General features: G+C 42.5%; 1 protein-coding gene across 5 annotated transcripts in view; it reads left to right on the top strand.

The window, feature by feature from the left end:
- The first annotated feature begins 2,112 nt into the window (after nucleotides 1-2,112).
- GALNTL6 (polypeptide N-acetylgalactosaminyltransferase like 6) overlaps nucleotides 2,113-16,680 on the top strand; it is a 934,158-nt gene continuing 919,590 nt past the window's right edge. For 2 of the 5 annotated variants that reach the window (XM_038398385.2, XM_043513417.1), the window contains exons 1-2: nucleotides 2,113-2,764; nucleotides 3,419-3,725. In XM_038398385.2, the coding sequence (XP_038254313.1) occupies nucleotides 3,573-3,725 (153 nt within the window). In that variant the 5' untranslated portion in view covers nucleotides 2,113-2,764; nucleotides 3,419-3,572. Of the gene's footprint in view, nucleotides 3,106-3,418; nucleotides 3,726-16,680 lie in introns of all 5 variants that reach the window. The other 3 variants (XM_038398387.2, XM_043513416.1, XM_038398386.2) reach the window with 3 other exon arrangements.

A 16,680-nucleotide genomic window follows, 5' to 3' on the forward strand; every position in this document is an offset into this window, starting at 1 on the left:
GTCATTTTAATATGGGTAAGCATATACATCTAAGAACAAACAACATAGAGCCTACTCAGAATATGGGGGACACTATCCTGGGAAGCAGTGACTCTGAAAACCTTTTGGGGATTGTGGTAAATATTCACCTGAACACGAGCTTCCCATGCAATCCTAAAAGAGCTAATCCTTGGATGCATAAACAGGAGAATCTCAAGTAGGAGTAGAGAAGTTACTTTACCCCTCTATTTGTCACTTTTGTGATCACTGCTGGAATACTCTGGCCAGGTCTGGTGTCCACAATTAGGGTTGCGAGAAGACTTCTAAGAAAGATTACAGGATTAGAAAACATGTTTTATAGTGACACAAGGAGCTCACTCTATTTATCTTAACAAAGAGGACAGTAAGGGATGACTTGATTACAGTATGTAAGTACATCCAGGGGAACAAATATTTGATAATGGACTCTTGAATCTAGTTCACTCAATGAGCGGAAGTTGAAGCTAGATAAACTGAGGTCTACTATTTTAACAGTGAGGGTTAACAACTCCATGGAATATAGGCTCTAGTTTGGAGAGATTTGATAGTATATTTTATATAGCAGGTCAGACTAAATGATCACAGTGGTCGTATCTAGCCTTGGAATCTATTTCTGCAGGGTCCAATTCTCTGGCAGTAAGTGACATATCTTCCAGGAAGGACACTAGGGGATTTCTTCTCCAGAAGCTAGAGGAAAGAGAGATATGAGAGGGGGGAAGCAAAAGAATAATTTCCTCACATACCTAAGAGCCCTGAACCCCACTTTGTGATGCAAGCACAACTTGCACCCCTTCCAAATGATTCTTCCCTACTTCTGTGCAATGCTCCTGGATTTTCTCTGTCACTCCACCCACTGAAATTCTGCAAGTTGAAATGTACAGTACTAGTCACAATTTATTGCCAGGCATTTCATACCACCTCACAAATTTTCAGACTTATGCATAGGGTTTTGCTGCAGGATAGCTCCCCTGCTCCACAGACTCCAGAGAACCCGGTCCATACTTCAGTGACTAATAGAAATAATGAGCAACAACGACTTGGTGACTTTTTTAATACATGACTGAGTTAGTGCTCTTTACACAGAAATATACAGATTGTGCGCCTGTCAAACATACCTTGTAATCCAACATTCACCCTATGCACAATCAGGCATAAATCATGGGCCTTGAGATGTTGAAGGTCCTGTTTGATGGGGGGGGGGGGAGGAGGGGAGGCCTGCAACTCTTTTCATGCAATTTAAATTTAAATACCCACCCTCCTCAGCGAAGGGGAGGAATTTCTAACAACCAGCATAGCAAGGGCAGACTGGCACACCGTATGCCCTATGCACAGAGCCCTGTTTAAAGTCTCCCCCCCCCCTCCCCCTTCCACATTCCTGCCTGAGCAAAACTTGTACCCAAGAATGGTCGATTCAGGTTGGAGGTTTGTGGCATTTCAAAGGCTTACATCGTAGGCAAAGCAGGTTTGCTCACGTTTTGGGTGGCCGGCAGAAACATACACGAAGGACAACATGCTTTAGGAGCAGCGTCTCGCCCCATTTGGGGCCACCCCATCAGGCTAACAAAGCGAGGGTGGGCTAGGCAGAGGAGACTCCGGGAAGGTGACTGACACGGCGGGCGCAGGTCGTTCCGGGGCGGGGCAGAAGGGGACTGAAATGAAAGCCCACTCTTTGGGGCCCGGCCCCCCGCGCTGCATCGCGCCCCTTTATTACCGGAACGCGCCTGAGATGCTGGCTGCCGGCTTCTCCCGCTGCCCCGGCCAAGCCGGCGGTGCCTCCGCCAGCCCCGCGGGGTTTGGGCTGCCGCCCCAGCCCAGCCTGTCGGGCCCCCCGAGGCCGGTGGGGCGCAGAGCTCGGCGGCGGGGCGGATTCTCCCAGGGGGCGCGGCCCCGCAGCTAACGCCGTGCAAGTGCGCGGGCTGCGGCGCGAGCCTCCTGACAGAGCAGCCCTCGCCAGCGGCCACCGCCAGCGCCAGCCAGGGGCTGCCCGGGGCCCGCCCGGCCGGGCCCGCGGCTGCCTCCAGCTCGGGGCGACAAGAAGCGCCAGCCGCCGGCTTCTGCGGCCAGGAGCGGAGCAGATCAGGAGCCGGACGCTTTACCTGCCTCGGCCGGCTCGGGAATTGCTCCCGCTACCAAGGCGTCGGGAAGAGCAGCTTTCTGGGCCAATAACCCTCTTCTCCCCCCGCCTCCTCCTGGTCTCCTCTCCGGCGAAGCCAGCTCGCAGCTGCGGCTCCCCGGCAGCCCATCATGAAGGAGGCGACGAGAAAGAGCCCAGGAAACAGCCGCTACTTCTGGCCTTTCGCGCCTTCCTTGTGGCCCGGGGCGGGGCGGGCGCTGGGGGCCGAGGCCGGGAGGAACGGAGCCTAGAGATCCAGGGTTTTATCCTGCGCCTCCTCCGGCTTTGTTTAAATTGGAGCTGGGAGAGGTTTTGTTTTTCCCCCCCCTCCCCCCCCGATTAGATCCCGTGCACAGGGTGTGCACCCGCTCACATCTCAGCTGAAAGCCATCAGGGAGGGAGGGAGGCGGCGGCGGCTCGGGTGGGAGCTGTTCATCCCCCTCGCCCGTCCCTCCTGCACACTTAGAGCTTTGTACCTTTGCGCATTTGTTATTTAATAAACTGGTGAGCTCATTATGTTTTTCTTTCTTCTCCGCTTGATGAGTCCCAGGAGAAGAATGGTAACGCGAACAGCATCAGAGTGTGAACGTATTGTCCGGGCGGGAGAGAGACCGAGACCGAGACCGAGCGGTGGTGAATGCACTTTGCGATACGCTAACAGTGCCTAGGAGGGGGGAGGGTCAGTCTCAGACTAGTTGGTATTTTGCTGGTAATGATGTCAGCTGTCTCCTTCAAGGGCTCTTTCCCTCTGTCAGGAAGTGCAGTTGAGACTTGAGGGCGAGGAGGGGAAACCGAGGCCGTCTCTGGAGGGGGGTGTGTTTGGATCAAGGAGTTCAGAGCTCGCCTTTCAAACTGGAGTTCCTGTTCCCTCCTTCGGTCCCAGCTGGAGCTGCACCTTGTAGCTCTGGATTTCTTTCGTGGTGGGAAGCAGCTGTTCTGATGCGGGAGATGGTCGCCTCCTGCTAGAGGCAGAGGTAGCATTTCATCTCGCAAAGGAAGAGCTTGCAAATTGCTCCCTGGTAGCCCCACTCTGATGAGTGGGTTGCGGAATTGCGTGCTTTAACCGGCGCGTGGCCCCCGATTTCCCGCAAACCATTTATTGTCGTATCGATTTCTCAATAACTTCTGATCAGTCTATCTGCCGGTCATATTTACTCTCTTGTTTTATATTAACTTGGATCGATCCTGTGCTTCACAGTTTCCGCGGGAAAGCCTCACCCGTAGGGCGATGATTTTAGTCGCATTTGTGGGGAATTAAGTGAATCTGTGTTTGCGTTTGTTCCGCAGGTTACAAACCCCCTGGGAACTGTGCGGATGGTGGTGACTCGAGGCTTGTAACAAAAGTTTCTTCTAATCGACTCCCAGTTTCGGGGTGACGCGGAGAGACAGAGGGAAAAGGAAACCGGCCCGAGTGCAAGGAATAGCTCCTCTTCTTCTATATATGCTGCCATTTGCCATGAAGAGAAAACAAAAGAGATTTTTGCAAATGACGTTGTTGTTCATGGTGGCTTTAATTTTCCTGCCTAATATTGGCCTGTGGTCTTTGTACAAGGATAAGCACCTGGTGAAATCCCCCGAGCCAGGAGAGCAGCAGGTGAGTGAGGTGTGTGTATGTGTGTGGGGGGGGGGGGTATAGTTTTGTTTGCTAAGTAACCAACCATTAAGATTTAAAAGCATCATTTAGTTTGATCTGTGGCTCCTAGAAAAAGCTAGTTTGCACTTAGTGATGCTTATGTGTCATTTTTAACTTGAGATTGCTTTGAATGCCAAATTATATTTAATAGCTTGATGACCTCTTTGATATCCCAAATGGTAAATATAATGTGAAGAAAAGGAAAGCATGCATTATACAAGAAAACTTTAGCGAGGATATTGTAGAAGGCAAATTAATCTATGGATTTAAGTTTCTCAGAAGAACACTTGCATGAATATTACAAAATCTGACTATGTAATGATAAAGAGCTGGGACCAGATGCACACTCTGATGTAGACAGGCACAGTCCAGTGGCTATATCCTGGCTAAATTTGGCCCCCAAACTCTATAATATTCACTGGGGGAAACAAAAAGTGCAGACATTATCAGAACTTCCATCTAGCCAGCATGCAGTCAATGATGCCTCCTAGAAGGAAATACAGCAGTGTGTCTATTAAAATTGCTCATCATCCAATCAAGTTAACTGTCATTTGTTCTTCTCCTGCTAGGAACTGCTTTTCCTTTTTCTACTAGAAACTTAAAGAAGTGACTGTCAGTCTTCTCCTTTCTACTGAATGTTGTTAATATGGCCTGCTACAACCATAGATAATGTATACCGAGATCAGACTGTGTGTTTGATATCATAATATGCACTTAAATATTTCAAATTTACAGTCCTTCAGTCATCAGTTATTATTAGCAGTAGTTGTTATAACCTGTTTTTTTTTCTTAATATGATTCAGCTCATTAGGTTTATATATTGCTCAATAAGACTTTCATTAAATTATATTAGAGAGAGAGAGAGAGAGAGAGAGAGTTGTTATAATGCAATATTTTTAATCACTAACTGTTCTTAAATTCCGTAATTACTTCTTTTGCATAACACTGCTGTGTTTCCACTCTGTAATCTTTGGTATGTTTTAAAGCTGGTTATTTTTAAAAAAAATAATAATTTGATCTTTTAGCTTGTTTACCATTTCCACAGCCTTGATATAAGTTTATTAGACAGCATCATGTATCATCTATATTAATATTCTTAATTTCAAGGGTCATCACCCATATACATCATACGATTTGCACATATTTAATGTATTTATCATCCTATTCAGTTGAACAATGACATATATCACTAACAATCAAAGAGATTTGCTACTACTAAAGTTTGCTCTTCACATTACCATACCTATTATGTATAGTTGTAAAATGTTCTGAATGAAGATAATACTTCATTAATAATAGGGAATCAATGTCAGTTCCTCTATTTGAAGAATCCTTTGTCTTTTACAGATTTTTTAAAATACATTGGATCTCAGATTATAGGGGCTAGAAATATTTTTTTTCTAAAGAAAGTCCAAAATATTGATTGGTGGCTATCAGTAGTGTACAAGGGGGAAAAAAACACTTTACACTATTTTCAATTTCTTCTTCAGCTGGTGATTTAAGGAAGGTAAGGTGTTCTATGTGAAATCCACCTTTCAATGACTGACACACAAAAACAGTTTCTGTTTTCTAAAAAATCATAGCTAGAAATATATTTTCCAGTTTGAGAGATTACAGTCTAAGTAGAGCAACATGTATAAGGAAAAAAAAGGAAACAATTAAAAAAACAACAACAACAAATACTGCAAGAATGAACTTGCCACTTCTGAGAGATCAGCTGGTGGAATGTGTGAAGAGCTAATGAGTCTTACTAATAAGATTTTAGCAACTTTAAAATTGAGTAAGTTTTATTTCTAATGCTAATTGAACAGCAATGTGACTGCGGGAAACTAATGGTAAAAACAATAAAAACCTGGCAATGAAACTTTCAGCCCTGACTTCAACTTTACAAAATGATCTGGATCTGTTCAGTTGCCTACAGTCCAATATCACTGTCATAAGTGAGGTTCATTGTTGAAGATGTCATAACAAATGAGAACAGCAGTTTGAAGTGGAGGTGAGTAATGTTACTTCGTACATTTAACTCATCCAGCTGATGTCATGATTTAATGTATGCTATATTATAGACAAAGGTGTACAAAAGGAACAAAGGATTCAGATTGTTTTGAACCAAACAACTTAAATACTCACAATCCTCTTTTTTGCTTTATATTTTAAGGTAATCTCAGGGAAGAGAATTGGTAAAACAACGTTAATCTACTAACCCATTTTTCTATTAATTATACAAAGAGAATAACTGTTTAACTGTGAAACTATATTTCTTATGGACCTTTTATATTAACATTCCAAACTGATCAATAATGAATGCTGCAAGTTAATTTTAAGCCTAATTAAGTACAATATCGAAAAAGTTAGCTGCGACGTATTTTAGTTGTGATGTCAGAGAAAGCATGTATAACTTGGAAAAATTACTGTTACTATACAACATGGATATGATTGGGAAGAGGGGGAAAGAAGAGAGAATTATGACCTTAAAATAATAGGTGAACAATTGGCTGAATCAGGAGTGACGCTTGCTGTCATGAATAAAACATGTGTCCAATATTTTTATAATATATTTTGACATTGTCTGTACTAGTTATAGAGCTGATAGCCTAATTTTAACAAAGTAAGATAACGTTATGTTGAATAAGCATCAGCTGTCCTTCGCTGGAGGGCACGGTATAGTTTTATGGCACTTTGACTCTATATATTGCATAAAAATTACCAGTGAATTTTTAAAGAAGACATCCTCCAACTTACTTGCTGAATAAAGGTTCTGTCAACCATTTTTACCTTATGAATCTGCTAGTTACAGAACAGGGTGCGAGGAATGATAGTGGGCTGACTGAAGCATTGACATCATGACAATAGCAGGCAACAAAACTACTCAAAATGGATCATATGGTTAAATGAGGTGTCTGTTTTTATCAATATATAGGAAAGAGGCCCTGCTGTATGGTATGGTTGCATGTGGGGAAAATCTATGGTATTTATATACCTGAGCTGATAGACTATGTAACAGTGAAATAATGATTTTACAGTTCCTAATAATAATTAATAGAATTTCAGTAGGCCATCCTGAAACTTAATCAGATCACACTGTGAAAGTCTTGTATCATGGAAGTCTTGCGTAGCTATTGCTAACATCGAAGCTTGCTCTTATGAGAGGGAAATGGAAAATCAGATTGGAAATATGATACTGGCAGCACTGATTCAGAGTATATCATCACTTTAGTCATTGTGCATTAATTTTATATGCAGTACTAATCCTTGAGTGTTTCATACAGTTTTATTTCTCTGGTCTCTTGTAGTTTTCTGGAGTGATTATTTACATTTTGGTAGCTTTATCACTCTGCTGATAAACACAAACTGATCAATTATCATCACAAGTATTTAAACAGACTCCAAAGGCACAGTGGCACAGACCAAGGGTTTTAAAATGACAGGAAAGAATATGAAATTCCCCCTAAAAATCCTGTTTAACAATTAAATGGCAATTAAGAAACCCTAAATATAAATCTCAAAAATGAAATTGAATTTCTCTTTTACTCTCTATAAATCAGTCTTCCTTTTTATACCATGAAAACAAGATACATGTAATAGACCATGTTGTCTGTCTCTCTTTTTTTTTTTTAATGGCCTTGTTAATTCTTTAGCATATCATGGTGTATTTGAGTTCTAGTTACAGTTTTTACAGTTGGCGTTACTTTATTGTAACTCATTCATTCTGTCCCTTTGTATTGTTTGTCACTGAAATATTCATATATATTATTTTAAGTGTCTTGTCCGATCTCTTCTTGTCACCTGCCCAAGGAAAGGAGTTTGGTTATTAAACTACTCTGATTCACCGTTTTTTAATTTCACTTCTCATTTTCTCTTATTGGAGTGCTTGTTGTTGCTTACTCCTTTAGCCACTATGATATAGTGCTAATACAGAGCTAGTTAATTTGGATGGTGTGACACCCTGACACCCCAGTATTCACCTCTGCAATGAAATTAGTGTATGTTTTTATAGAAAGTATAGCTTGTAAGGTATCATTCTAAAAGTCTTGATCTGCTAGACATTAATATCTCATTGCATTGTATGTGTTATTGTTATGTGTGAAGTTATGAAGTTTGGCTATATATGTGTTACTGAAATATGTGAGGTTGAAAACACCCACAAGCAGCATTTCAGGTACAACAGTAAAAAGGCCAAACAATGATAATGGCTTATTGAGGAAATGCACACAAGCACAAGGATTACCCCAGGAACTGTGTACAATAGAGACCTCTGAGAGATAGCACTACACAATGGGAACTGTTGGACCCAGTTCAGCAAAACAGCTTTCTAGCAAGTGTGAAGAAGATATATAAAAGGGGGATAATGCGATCATGAGGCTACCTCACTGTCTTTGCAACAACATACCTCGAAACACCCTGGAAAGTGATGGTCTCAGACTAGAGGAATCTTTAGCCTGTTAATGAAAACCTGGGAAACCAAAGGCAATTTGTGCCTTAAGACTCTGCCAGCCTGTTTATCACTCAGGGTGAGAATTTGCTAATTTATAACCTACCTATCTAGTGTGTTAAACTCAGTTTGCAGTTTTTGTTTATTTACTAAGATAATCTGCTTTCATCTGTTTGCTATTCCTTATAATCACTGAAAATCTATCCTTTGTAGTTAATAAACTTTTTTTGTTCTCTCTAAACTAGTTTGTGAAATTCATAACTGGAGGCAAAAAGCTGTGCATATCTTCATCCACATTGAGGGAAGGAGTGAATTTCATGAGCTTATGCTGTACGGTTTTCTGTGCAGAGCAAGACAATACAATTCTGGGTTTGCACCCCAGAGAGGGAGGGCACTTGAGTATTGGCAATCCCCTAGTTGATTCTTCCCATGCAGAGCTGATTTCAGTGTCTGTGTCATTCTGTAGACGGGTGTGTTCCTACTTGCTTGTGTGCTAGAGGAGGCTTGAGGGCCTGGCAAAGCACAGGGTGAGGGACCCCAGATTGGTGGAACGGGCGGGCTCGGTGGGACTCCATCAGTGGGGGACAATCTATCACAAATGGTATCTTTGTAACACCGTTTTATGCACCTGTAATAAAGTTTTATCCATGTTTATTCTATGCAAGTATTCTTTAATGTAGGAAAAATTATTCCACGGGATAGAATTTCCTGTAATGCCTTTCATAGTCAAGGTATCCCAAAGATAGGTACATGTTGAAAATTGCTGTGTTATTTTTTATTGTTGTTTGGTTGATTGTTTTTTGAGGGAGAGGTGGGGTGGAGAAGGGTAACATGGTAAAGTAAAACCCCACCTTCAAGTGATGGTCTTTATGTATTCCATTGTGCATGCTCATGTGCTCCATGTGCCTAAGACTGGAAGATTTTTGTTAGTGATATCCATTAGTAATGCCCTACTGCTCCGAACCAAGGCCATAAGGGGCGATGCAGACCAACTGACTCTCCAGTTCCATTCTGCTACCCATGGTCTGAGATGGAACCATTCAGCGTCTGCAGCACTTGATACTTTCTTCAGCTTATTTACAGTTAAAATTGTAAAAAGTTCCTTTAATACTTTTAGATAGTTTTAGCTATTTCTTAGTACTTAGTTTAAATAAGCTTATGGCTTGGGTGTTCCCTCTCTCCCTCACACTCTCTTCTGAACAGAATGACCTGAATGCCTGGGATTCAAGAATTGTCTCTCCTGGCCCTCCCTGTCAGTAACCATCTGAAGTGCCTCTTACTACCTTGGGGAAACTCACATCCTCCTTGAAGTGCAGTGTTTGCTGATCCTTCCGCAGCAGGACTCAACAAGTCAATGAGTGTAGACTTTGAAGATATCTTATGGATCGTGTTATGAGGCCCCAGTTTGACCTGGGTCAGACAGCAGGTGGAGGCACTGAGATTCCAAGGCCGAGAGGAGTAGACCTGAAGACTCTCTTTTACACAGGGACATTAGGAGGGTAGAAAACACACTCCTGAACAATTAAAGAAATCCTCCTCTAGGTCCACTTTCAAGAAGATGACCCCTTTTTCAATGCCATCAAAGTTGGGTGAGATTCTGCGCCCTTGGTAAAAGGAAGCTGAGGCACTCACAAGACACACAGTGCCAATCTCCTGGTTCTAAAGAGCAAGAGTAATTTGAGACAGGCACCATGTGCTGGAATGGAACCATCCATGGTACTGATGAAAGAGAAGTATCAAGCTCCTCACCCTCCAACTATTGTATAGTCACACTATGATAAGGAATTGTTGGCACTGAAAGTTCTTACAGTGCTGTCTCTTCCAGACAGAGAGACAGGAGTCCCCCATGCCACCACAAGCCTGCAGGGAGATACAGTACCAATGAGGATATTGTCATCCTCCAGGATGTATAGTCTCCCATCCAATCCTCACAAGGATCGATACTACCAGACCAGGGATGGCACAAAAGAGAGAGTTGCTCCCTGATATCTTCCACCAGCCATGATCTCACAAGTTCTGTGATTCCAATAACACCACCCATGGAAGTGGGATCTATCTTTTCCTCCTCAGGTGCATCGAAAATGGGCAAGAGACCATCACTGCCTGCAGTAAGGAGAAGTCAGGAGGTTAGTCCAGATATAAGATTTAGAGTTTCTCTTAGGCTCCTTTCCATTCTAATAATACAATGCACCCATGTTGGGACCAATGGTGTGGGATCTATTCCTTGAGGGCCACCTCAACCACCATTTGACCCTTCTTAATGGCTGTAATGAGGACCATGTGACCGATACATATGCTATCCTGTGTCAGAACAACCTGTCAGAAATCACAACATTCCTCTCCTTAGAGAGAGGAATCTGAACCTGCTTAGGAACTAATGGAAGGGGAAGAAGAATCGGAACTGATGGGGTTATCATCATTATCATCCCCTGATAAGGTGGTTGTGCTGGCCTCACTTTCTCCACCTGATTACAGGCAATTCCAAGACCTATTAAGATTGGTCATCAACATGCTCCTCATTCTCCTGGGGGAAATGCAGGAGACATCTTAAACTCCTTGACATTCTGTAGCAGATGGGATGTAGCAAGGGACGGCCTTGCTGTTTAATGAAGATATTTCAGAATCTGGCAGGGTGGTCTGGCATTCTCCAGCCACATGTAGTCCCACTCCAAAGAGGATAGAAAATAAAAACTTTGTACCAGCCAAGGGAGCAGAATTTTTATTTTACACGCCCTGCCCTGAACTCCTTAGGCCAAGCAGTCTCTGAAAGAAACAGGCAATATTAACCAAAATCCATCCCTTCCGATAAGATAGCTGAAGGGTTGGACCTGTTGATGAGGAAAGTTTTTGCTTCATCCAACCTATAGTTCTACGTAACATTCTGTCAGGGGCATTAATTGCTAAATACAACTTTGTTAGTAAATTCTGCAAACTTGGAATAATTAACAAGCTCCTGCGGGAGAACAGAGCACAGTTCCAAGCTGCCATTGAGGAAAGCAAGCTGCCAGGTCATCTTCAAGCCTCAGTCAATGCAGCAGACACAGCTTCCTGTTTGATGGCAACAGCTATTGTTGTGAATAGGACATTGTGGCTTCAGTCCTCAGGATTTTCCAAGGAAGTCCAACCTACTGTGGAGAAGTTGTTTGTGAAGGGAACAATCTGTTCAGTGGGAAGAGAACTGATTTGTTACACTTATTGAAAGACTCAATGGCAACCCTCTACTCACTCAAGATCTACACTCCATCAACAAGGAAGAAATTCCACAGGCCAGAACCATATAAGCCATGACTCGCACCTCAACACTTTAATGATAACGGGTTTATGAATCACCAGAGAAATGACAGAGGTTGCAGTAAAACAAACACATTTCTCCTTCTTCCTCCTTCCAACCCTAACCTGCCACTAAGAAACACTTTCGGACTTCAGAGAGCTGTGAACTACTCCAGATACCATGTCCATCTACCCAAACTTATAATATCCAGTTTTGATGACCATCTGTTTCTTTTCTTCCATATTTGTCAGATAACAGTCAAATGTGTTCTTGACATCATTCATACTGCCTACACTATAGAATTCCTTTCCCTGTTCCTCTTCAGGGACCCCTCTTGCAAAAGGATGCACAATCAAGAACTAGATCTTCTGCTTCATCTGTGACAAATAGAGGCAGTACTGTTGTAATACTGGGGAAAGGAATTTTTACTCAAAATATTTCCTCGTCCTCAAAAAGAAGGTAAGATGGAGTCTCATCATGGATCTCAGACAGCTCCATGACTGTATCTGCAGACTGAGATCTGCATGACTGTATCTGACTAATTCCCTCACTGAACAAATACTACTGATTCACAACTCTCAGTATAAAGGACGCCTATTTCTATATAGACATCCATTCCTCCCACAGAGGATTCCTAAGGTTCACTGTATGTTCATACCATTATCAATATACGTGGTTCCCTTCAGCCCTGCAACTATGCCAAGGATATTTACAAAAGTACTTTGTCGTAGCAGCTCATTTCTAATGACTGATTACTGAGGGGGCAATCTCATCAAGAGGAACTGACAGCAACCTCAACTTTGGTCAATCTTCTGAGTTCACTGGGAATCTGCATAAAATTTTTTGCATACAAAACTCCATTTTCGACTATAGACAGACTAGATTTTATTGAGGCAATATTGGACTCTTATCAGTGCCAAGGCATACCTTCCTCAGGACAGATTCCAATCTATAAAGAACTTGTCACTCAACTTCAGCTGAGCCCACAGGCATCAATCCATTCATTCTTATTCTCCTAGGTCACATATCTTCCTGCACCTGTGTGACACCCTTCATGGGACTTTGCAGTTGTTGCCTCCAGGATTGGCTTTGAACAGTATATGTGCTGAGCAAACACAGTATGGAAAAGCTAGCATTGATTTCCACACACAATGCAAGCTTCTCTAGCCTGGTGGGAGAACAAGGCCCCCTGCCTCAGAAGACATTAATCACAGATGCCTCCTTGTGCTATATGCTTATCTAGATAGGCACCCCACCCTAAAGGACATGGACTTCCCAAGAGTCCTGGTTGCACATAAAACTATAACTGTGTGCAGTCTGTGAAGCCTGCAAGTGATTCCTGCCATTCATACAGACCTTGTATAGTCGGGTGATATCAGACATGATTACAGTATTCAACGTCAACAAACAAGGGGGTATGATATCTGTACCTCTATGTATAGAAACTGTCAATCTTTAAAACCGGTGTATTTGCCACCAGATCACTTTGTGCAGCTCTCAGGAATACACAACACACTGGCAGGCAGCTTCCATGGACAGTTTTCCAAGGAGCATGAATGGGAGCTACATGATTCCATAGTATAGACATATTTTCCCAATTTTGGGGGAGTGCCTGTTCCATCCTATTATCTGTCTGCATCTCAAGAGGACAGAAAATGCATGATCTACTGTTTCAGAGGACCTCAAGTTCAGGGAGACTCACTCCTAGTCATCTGTTTGGGACAGCTGATGCCTCAAACTAGATGGAGTGTTGGTCATCCTGATTGCTCCCAGATGGTCTAGACCATTCTGCTTCCCAATATTTTTCAGATGTCAGCATGTTCATACACCGATATCTAGTCCTCCCTGGACTTGTTTTCTTAGGACAGGCAAGGTCAGACATCTCAATACAGCTTCCCACCACAGGATAGGCTGGTATTTGGATGGGTGTTGACTCTCTAAAAAGGACACAATCACAAATGGTTGAGGTTATCCTTAACTACAGTAGGAAGGAGTCCACTAGACTCTAAGTGTTACGTAGAGAAGTGGAAAAGATTCTGTCTGGTGTCAGTATTATCTGATGACTCTCTGACATCCCCATTCTGTTAGAATATATAGATATTCTAATATATCCTTTCTTTAAAGACTTTAGATCTGGGTACACACAACAGCTTTTTCTGCCTGGCATTCCCTAACTTACAACCACTGTACAATGTCTGTACAGTGTCTGAAAGGTCTGGTCATAGCCTTTCCTTGCTATAATGAAACCTACTCCATCATGGGGCTTCAATCTGGTCCTTTCAGAATTAACAATGCCTCCATTCAAACAGCTGGCTTCCATGTTCTTTAATCCACCTATCTGTGAAGGTTCTGGTCACCATCACCTCAGCTAGAGAGGTAGGTGAGCTGATCCATCAAGGTTTGGCATTCTACCTACAAAGAACAAAATCTTTTAGGAAATTGCTTAGACTCTCAACTAGGGCCAAAACCGCTTTGGTCATCTCACTTTGAGATGTTCCTCTTACTGACATCTGTAGAGCTGCAACATGGCATTCTGTTTGTACCTTCATGAGACATTACACCCTGTTGCAAGTTTCTTCACCTGATGCTTCTTTGGGCACACAAGCCCTCCAGTCATTGATACCACAGAAGTCCTTGTTCCCTCCTTTAATTAGCTCTGCTTGTCCGTCACTTACAGCAGAATACAGAGAGGGACTATCGCTTGGAGGGGAGGAGAAGTTACTTACCTCATGAAGTAACTGAAATTCTTCAAGATGTGTGTTCCCGCTCTGTGTTCCTTTCTGCTTTGGATCCTTTATGCAAGATTCATGGTAGAGAAGAAACCGGAGTGATGGTGGTTCTGTACCATGCCATGTGTCCTCTTTGGGGCACAAGAAGGAGAAGGGCACAGGCATGGACTAACAGACATTGCTAGCAAAAAATCTTCTGGTCTCAGGTGCATAAAGTACAAGTGCACCCATAATGGAATATAGATAGGAACCGCACATCTTGAAGAACTCAAGTTACTTACAAGTCACTCCTCTTTATTCTTATTTGCTACAAAACTCCTCTTATCACCCCTATTCTATTTGTTTAAATCCTTCTCTCACCTCCAAGTCTCCCTCCTTTTGGTTGCTCGAATATCCTTTTCCTACTGACTTGAATTCTTTCCCCACCTCCCCCGCCCCTAGTCTCTCACCTCATTCCCCTCCTCCTATTATTTGCATACCCTTTCCATTGTTTCTCTCTTTTCCTCCCCCTTCCCAATCTATCTGTCTGACTTCCCCACATTGGAGAGTCTATAGGAAAGAGTGCTTCAACTTTTTTGCTTCTCTGGGTGTCCAGCATCTGCTGCTGGAGACTGCACCTGCCTGTGTTCCACAATGTTCTGCTGTGTACAAGAGCAGAACAGATCAGAAATGAGTGGGTACTTGAGTTAGCTCCCTAGGTGCACTGGCTACTCCATTCTCCCACCAGTACACTAGTAAGCAGGGCTTTGTCATAAGTGAAGCAGGTAAGGAAGGTAGGTTGGCAGGGGTCATTAAAGAAGTCACCTTGTTCTCCCAGCTCTTGCTCTTTCCTCCATCACCAACACTGCATCTGTCCCAAATCTAATATCTTGTGCAAATTTACACTGGTTTAATTCAACTGGTTCAAACTCTTATGTGAGTTTCAGATTGATTATGTCAGTTTAGCTTGGGCAGGCTGAACTGATATGTCTGTCTATGGTACTTATATGATCCCCATCACCAGAGTATCTAAGCACATCACAATTACTTTAGGGTATTTATGCTCACAACACCTCTGTCCCAACTACTACTGTCCCAACTTCCCAGATGGACAACTAAGGCATAGACTAATTGACTTGCCCAAGGGCACACAGGAAATCTGTGGCAGAGCAAAGAAATGAGTCTGGGTCTCTGAAGTCCAACACAAATAGCCTTCCTCTCTAGTTTGTCCTTTCTCTCTAATATAAGGATATAAGCAATGTAAGAGTATGCACATACAGTTTTAAGTCACACTTTTAGTTAAATTACTACAACTTTGTGTGTCAATGAGTCTATGCTTCCCCTTTCCCTAGCCACTTTTTATCTCAAAACATTTTGTAAAGCTCCAGGTGAGATAATAACTCAGGGCTGTATAGGCAAATATGACAGCTGTTGAGAACTCAGCAATAGCCAGGGAAAATAGAAAACTACAGGGCATTTGGAGAAATATGCTGGGATAGTTTTTCACAAATTTGTAGAAAAATTAGTGGGGATTTTCCAAAATGTCCAGAATGTTTGCAGTAATTTATTTTCTATTGTGCTTGGATTTGTTGTTTATATTCTAATATAAGATACTATTGTAAGCCACAAGGAAAATCATGAAAACAGGAACAAGCTTTACAGAGTTTCTACAAAGTAGTCTTGCCTGCACCACAGGGAACCTGCAAGTTGAGTGAAAACACCACTTTATGCCCTATTTTTTTATGGCCCATAGCAAACATCTCAATTAAAAGAGCCATCTTATATTCTTTTTATTACTGGTATAGTGGAAGCTGGGTAGCACATTCCATTACTACTTGGCAATTCATTTTCTCTGTCTACTGACCTGCAAGGGGCCCTTGTGTTGATCTTTGATGACCCTGTGGCCTACTAAGAGAAGTGTTGATTCTCTGTTAACGAAATAATAGTTTTTCCTCCCCAAGTGTGATAGAATATTCACTGATATTTGCATATTTAAAACTTTCAGCCTTTTTCATATGGAACATCCCTTCAAAATTATTTATTTATTGATTTGTAGTATCAAAGCACCAGGACCTCCAGTCATTGTGCTAGACACTCTACCAATACAGAACAAAAAGACAGTTCCTGCCCCGAAGAGCTTACAACTTAAGTATAAGATGAGATAAAAGGTAGGTAGATGGGGAAATAGAAGGAAACAATGAGACAATATTGGTCAGCATGATAGGCTGTGATCTCAGTGTACCAGTGGTCTAACCATTTGTCAGATTTTTGCAGGCATCATGGAAAAGGAAAGTTTTGAAGCAGGATAATGAGATAGTTTTGGCAATGTTTATGGGGAGCTGCTCCCCAGCCTGCAAAGTATTATGGGAGAAAGCACATAGGTGCTTGTTTGATAATTTAACGAATGGATACTGGAAGTTGGCATCATGGACTGATTGGAGTCAGGAATCAGTATCTTGATAGTGAATGAGAGAGAGAATGTTAATGCAGATGAATCTTGCAAAT

Source organism: Dermochelys coriacea, chromosome 4, assembly GCF_009764565.3.
Source record: "Dermochelys coriacea isolate rDerCor1 chromosome 4, rDerCor1.pri.v4, whole genome shotgun sequence".
Classification (NCBI taxonomy): domain Eukaryota; kingdom Metazoa; phylum Chordata; order Testudines; family Dermochelyidae; genus Dermochelys; species Dermochelys coriacea.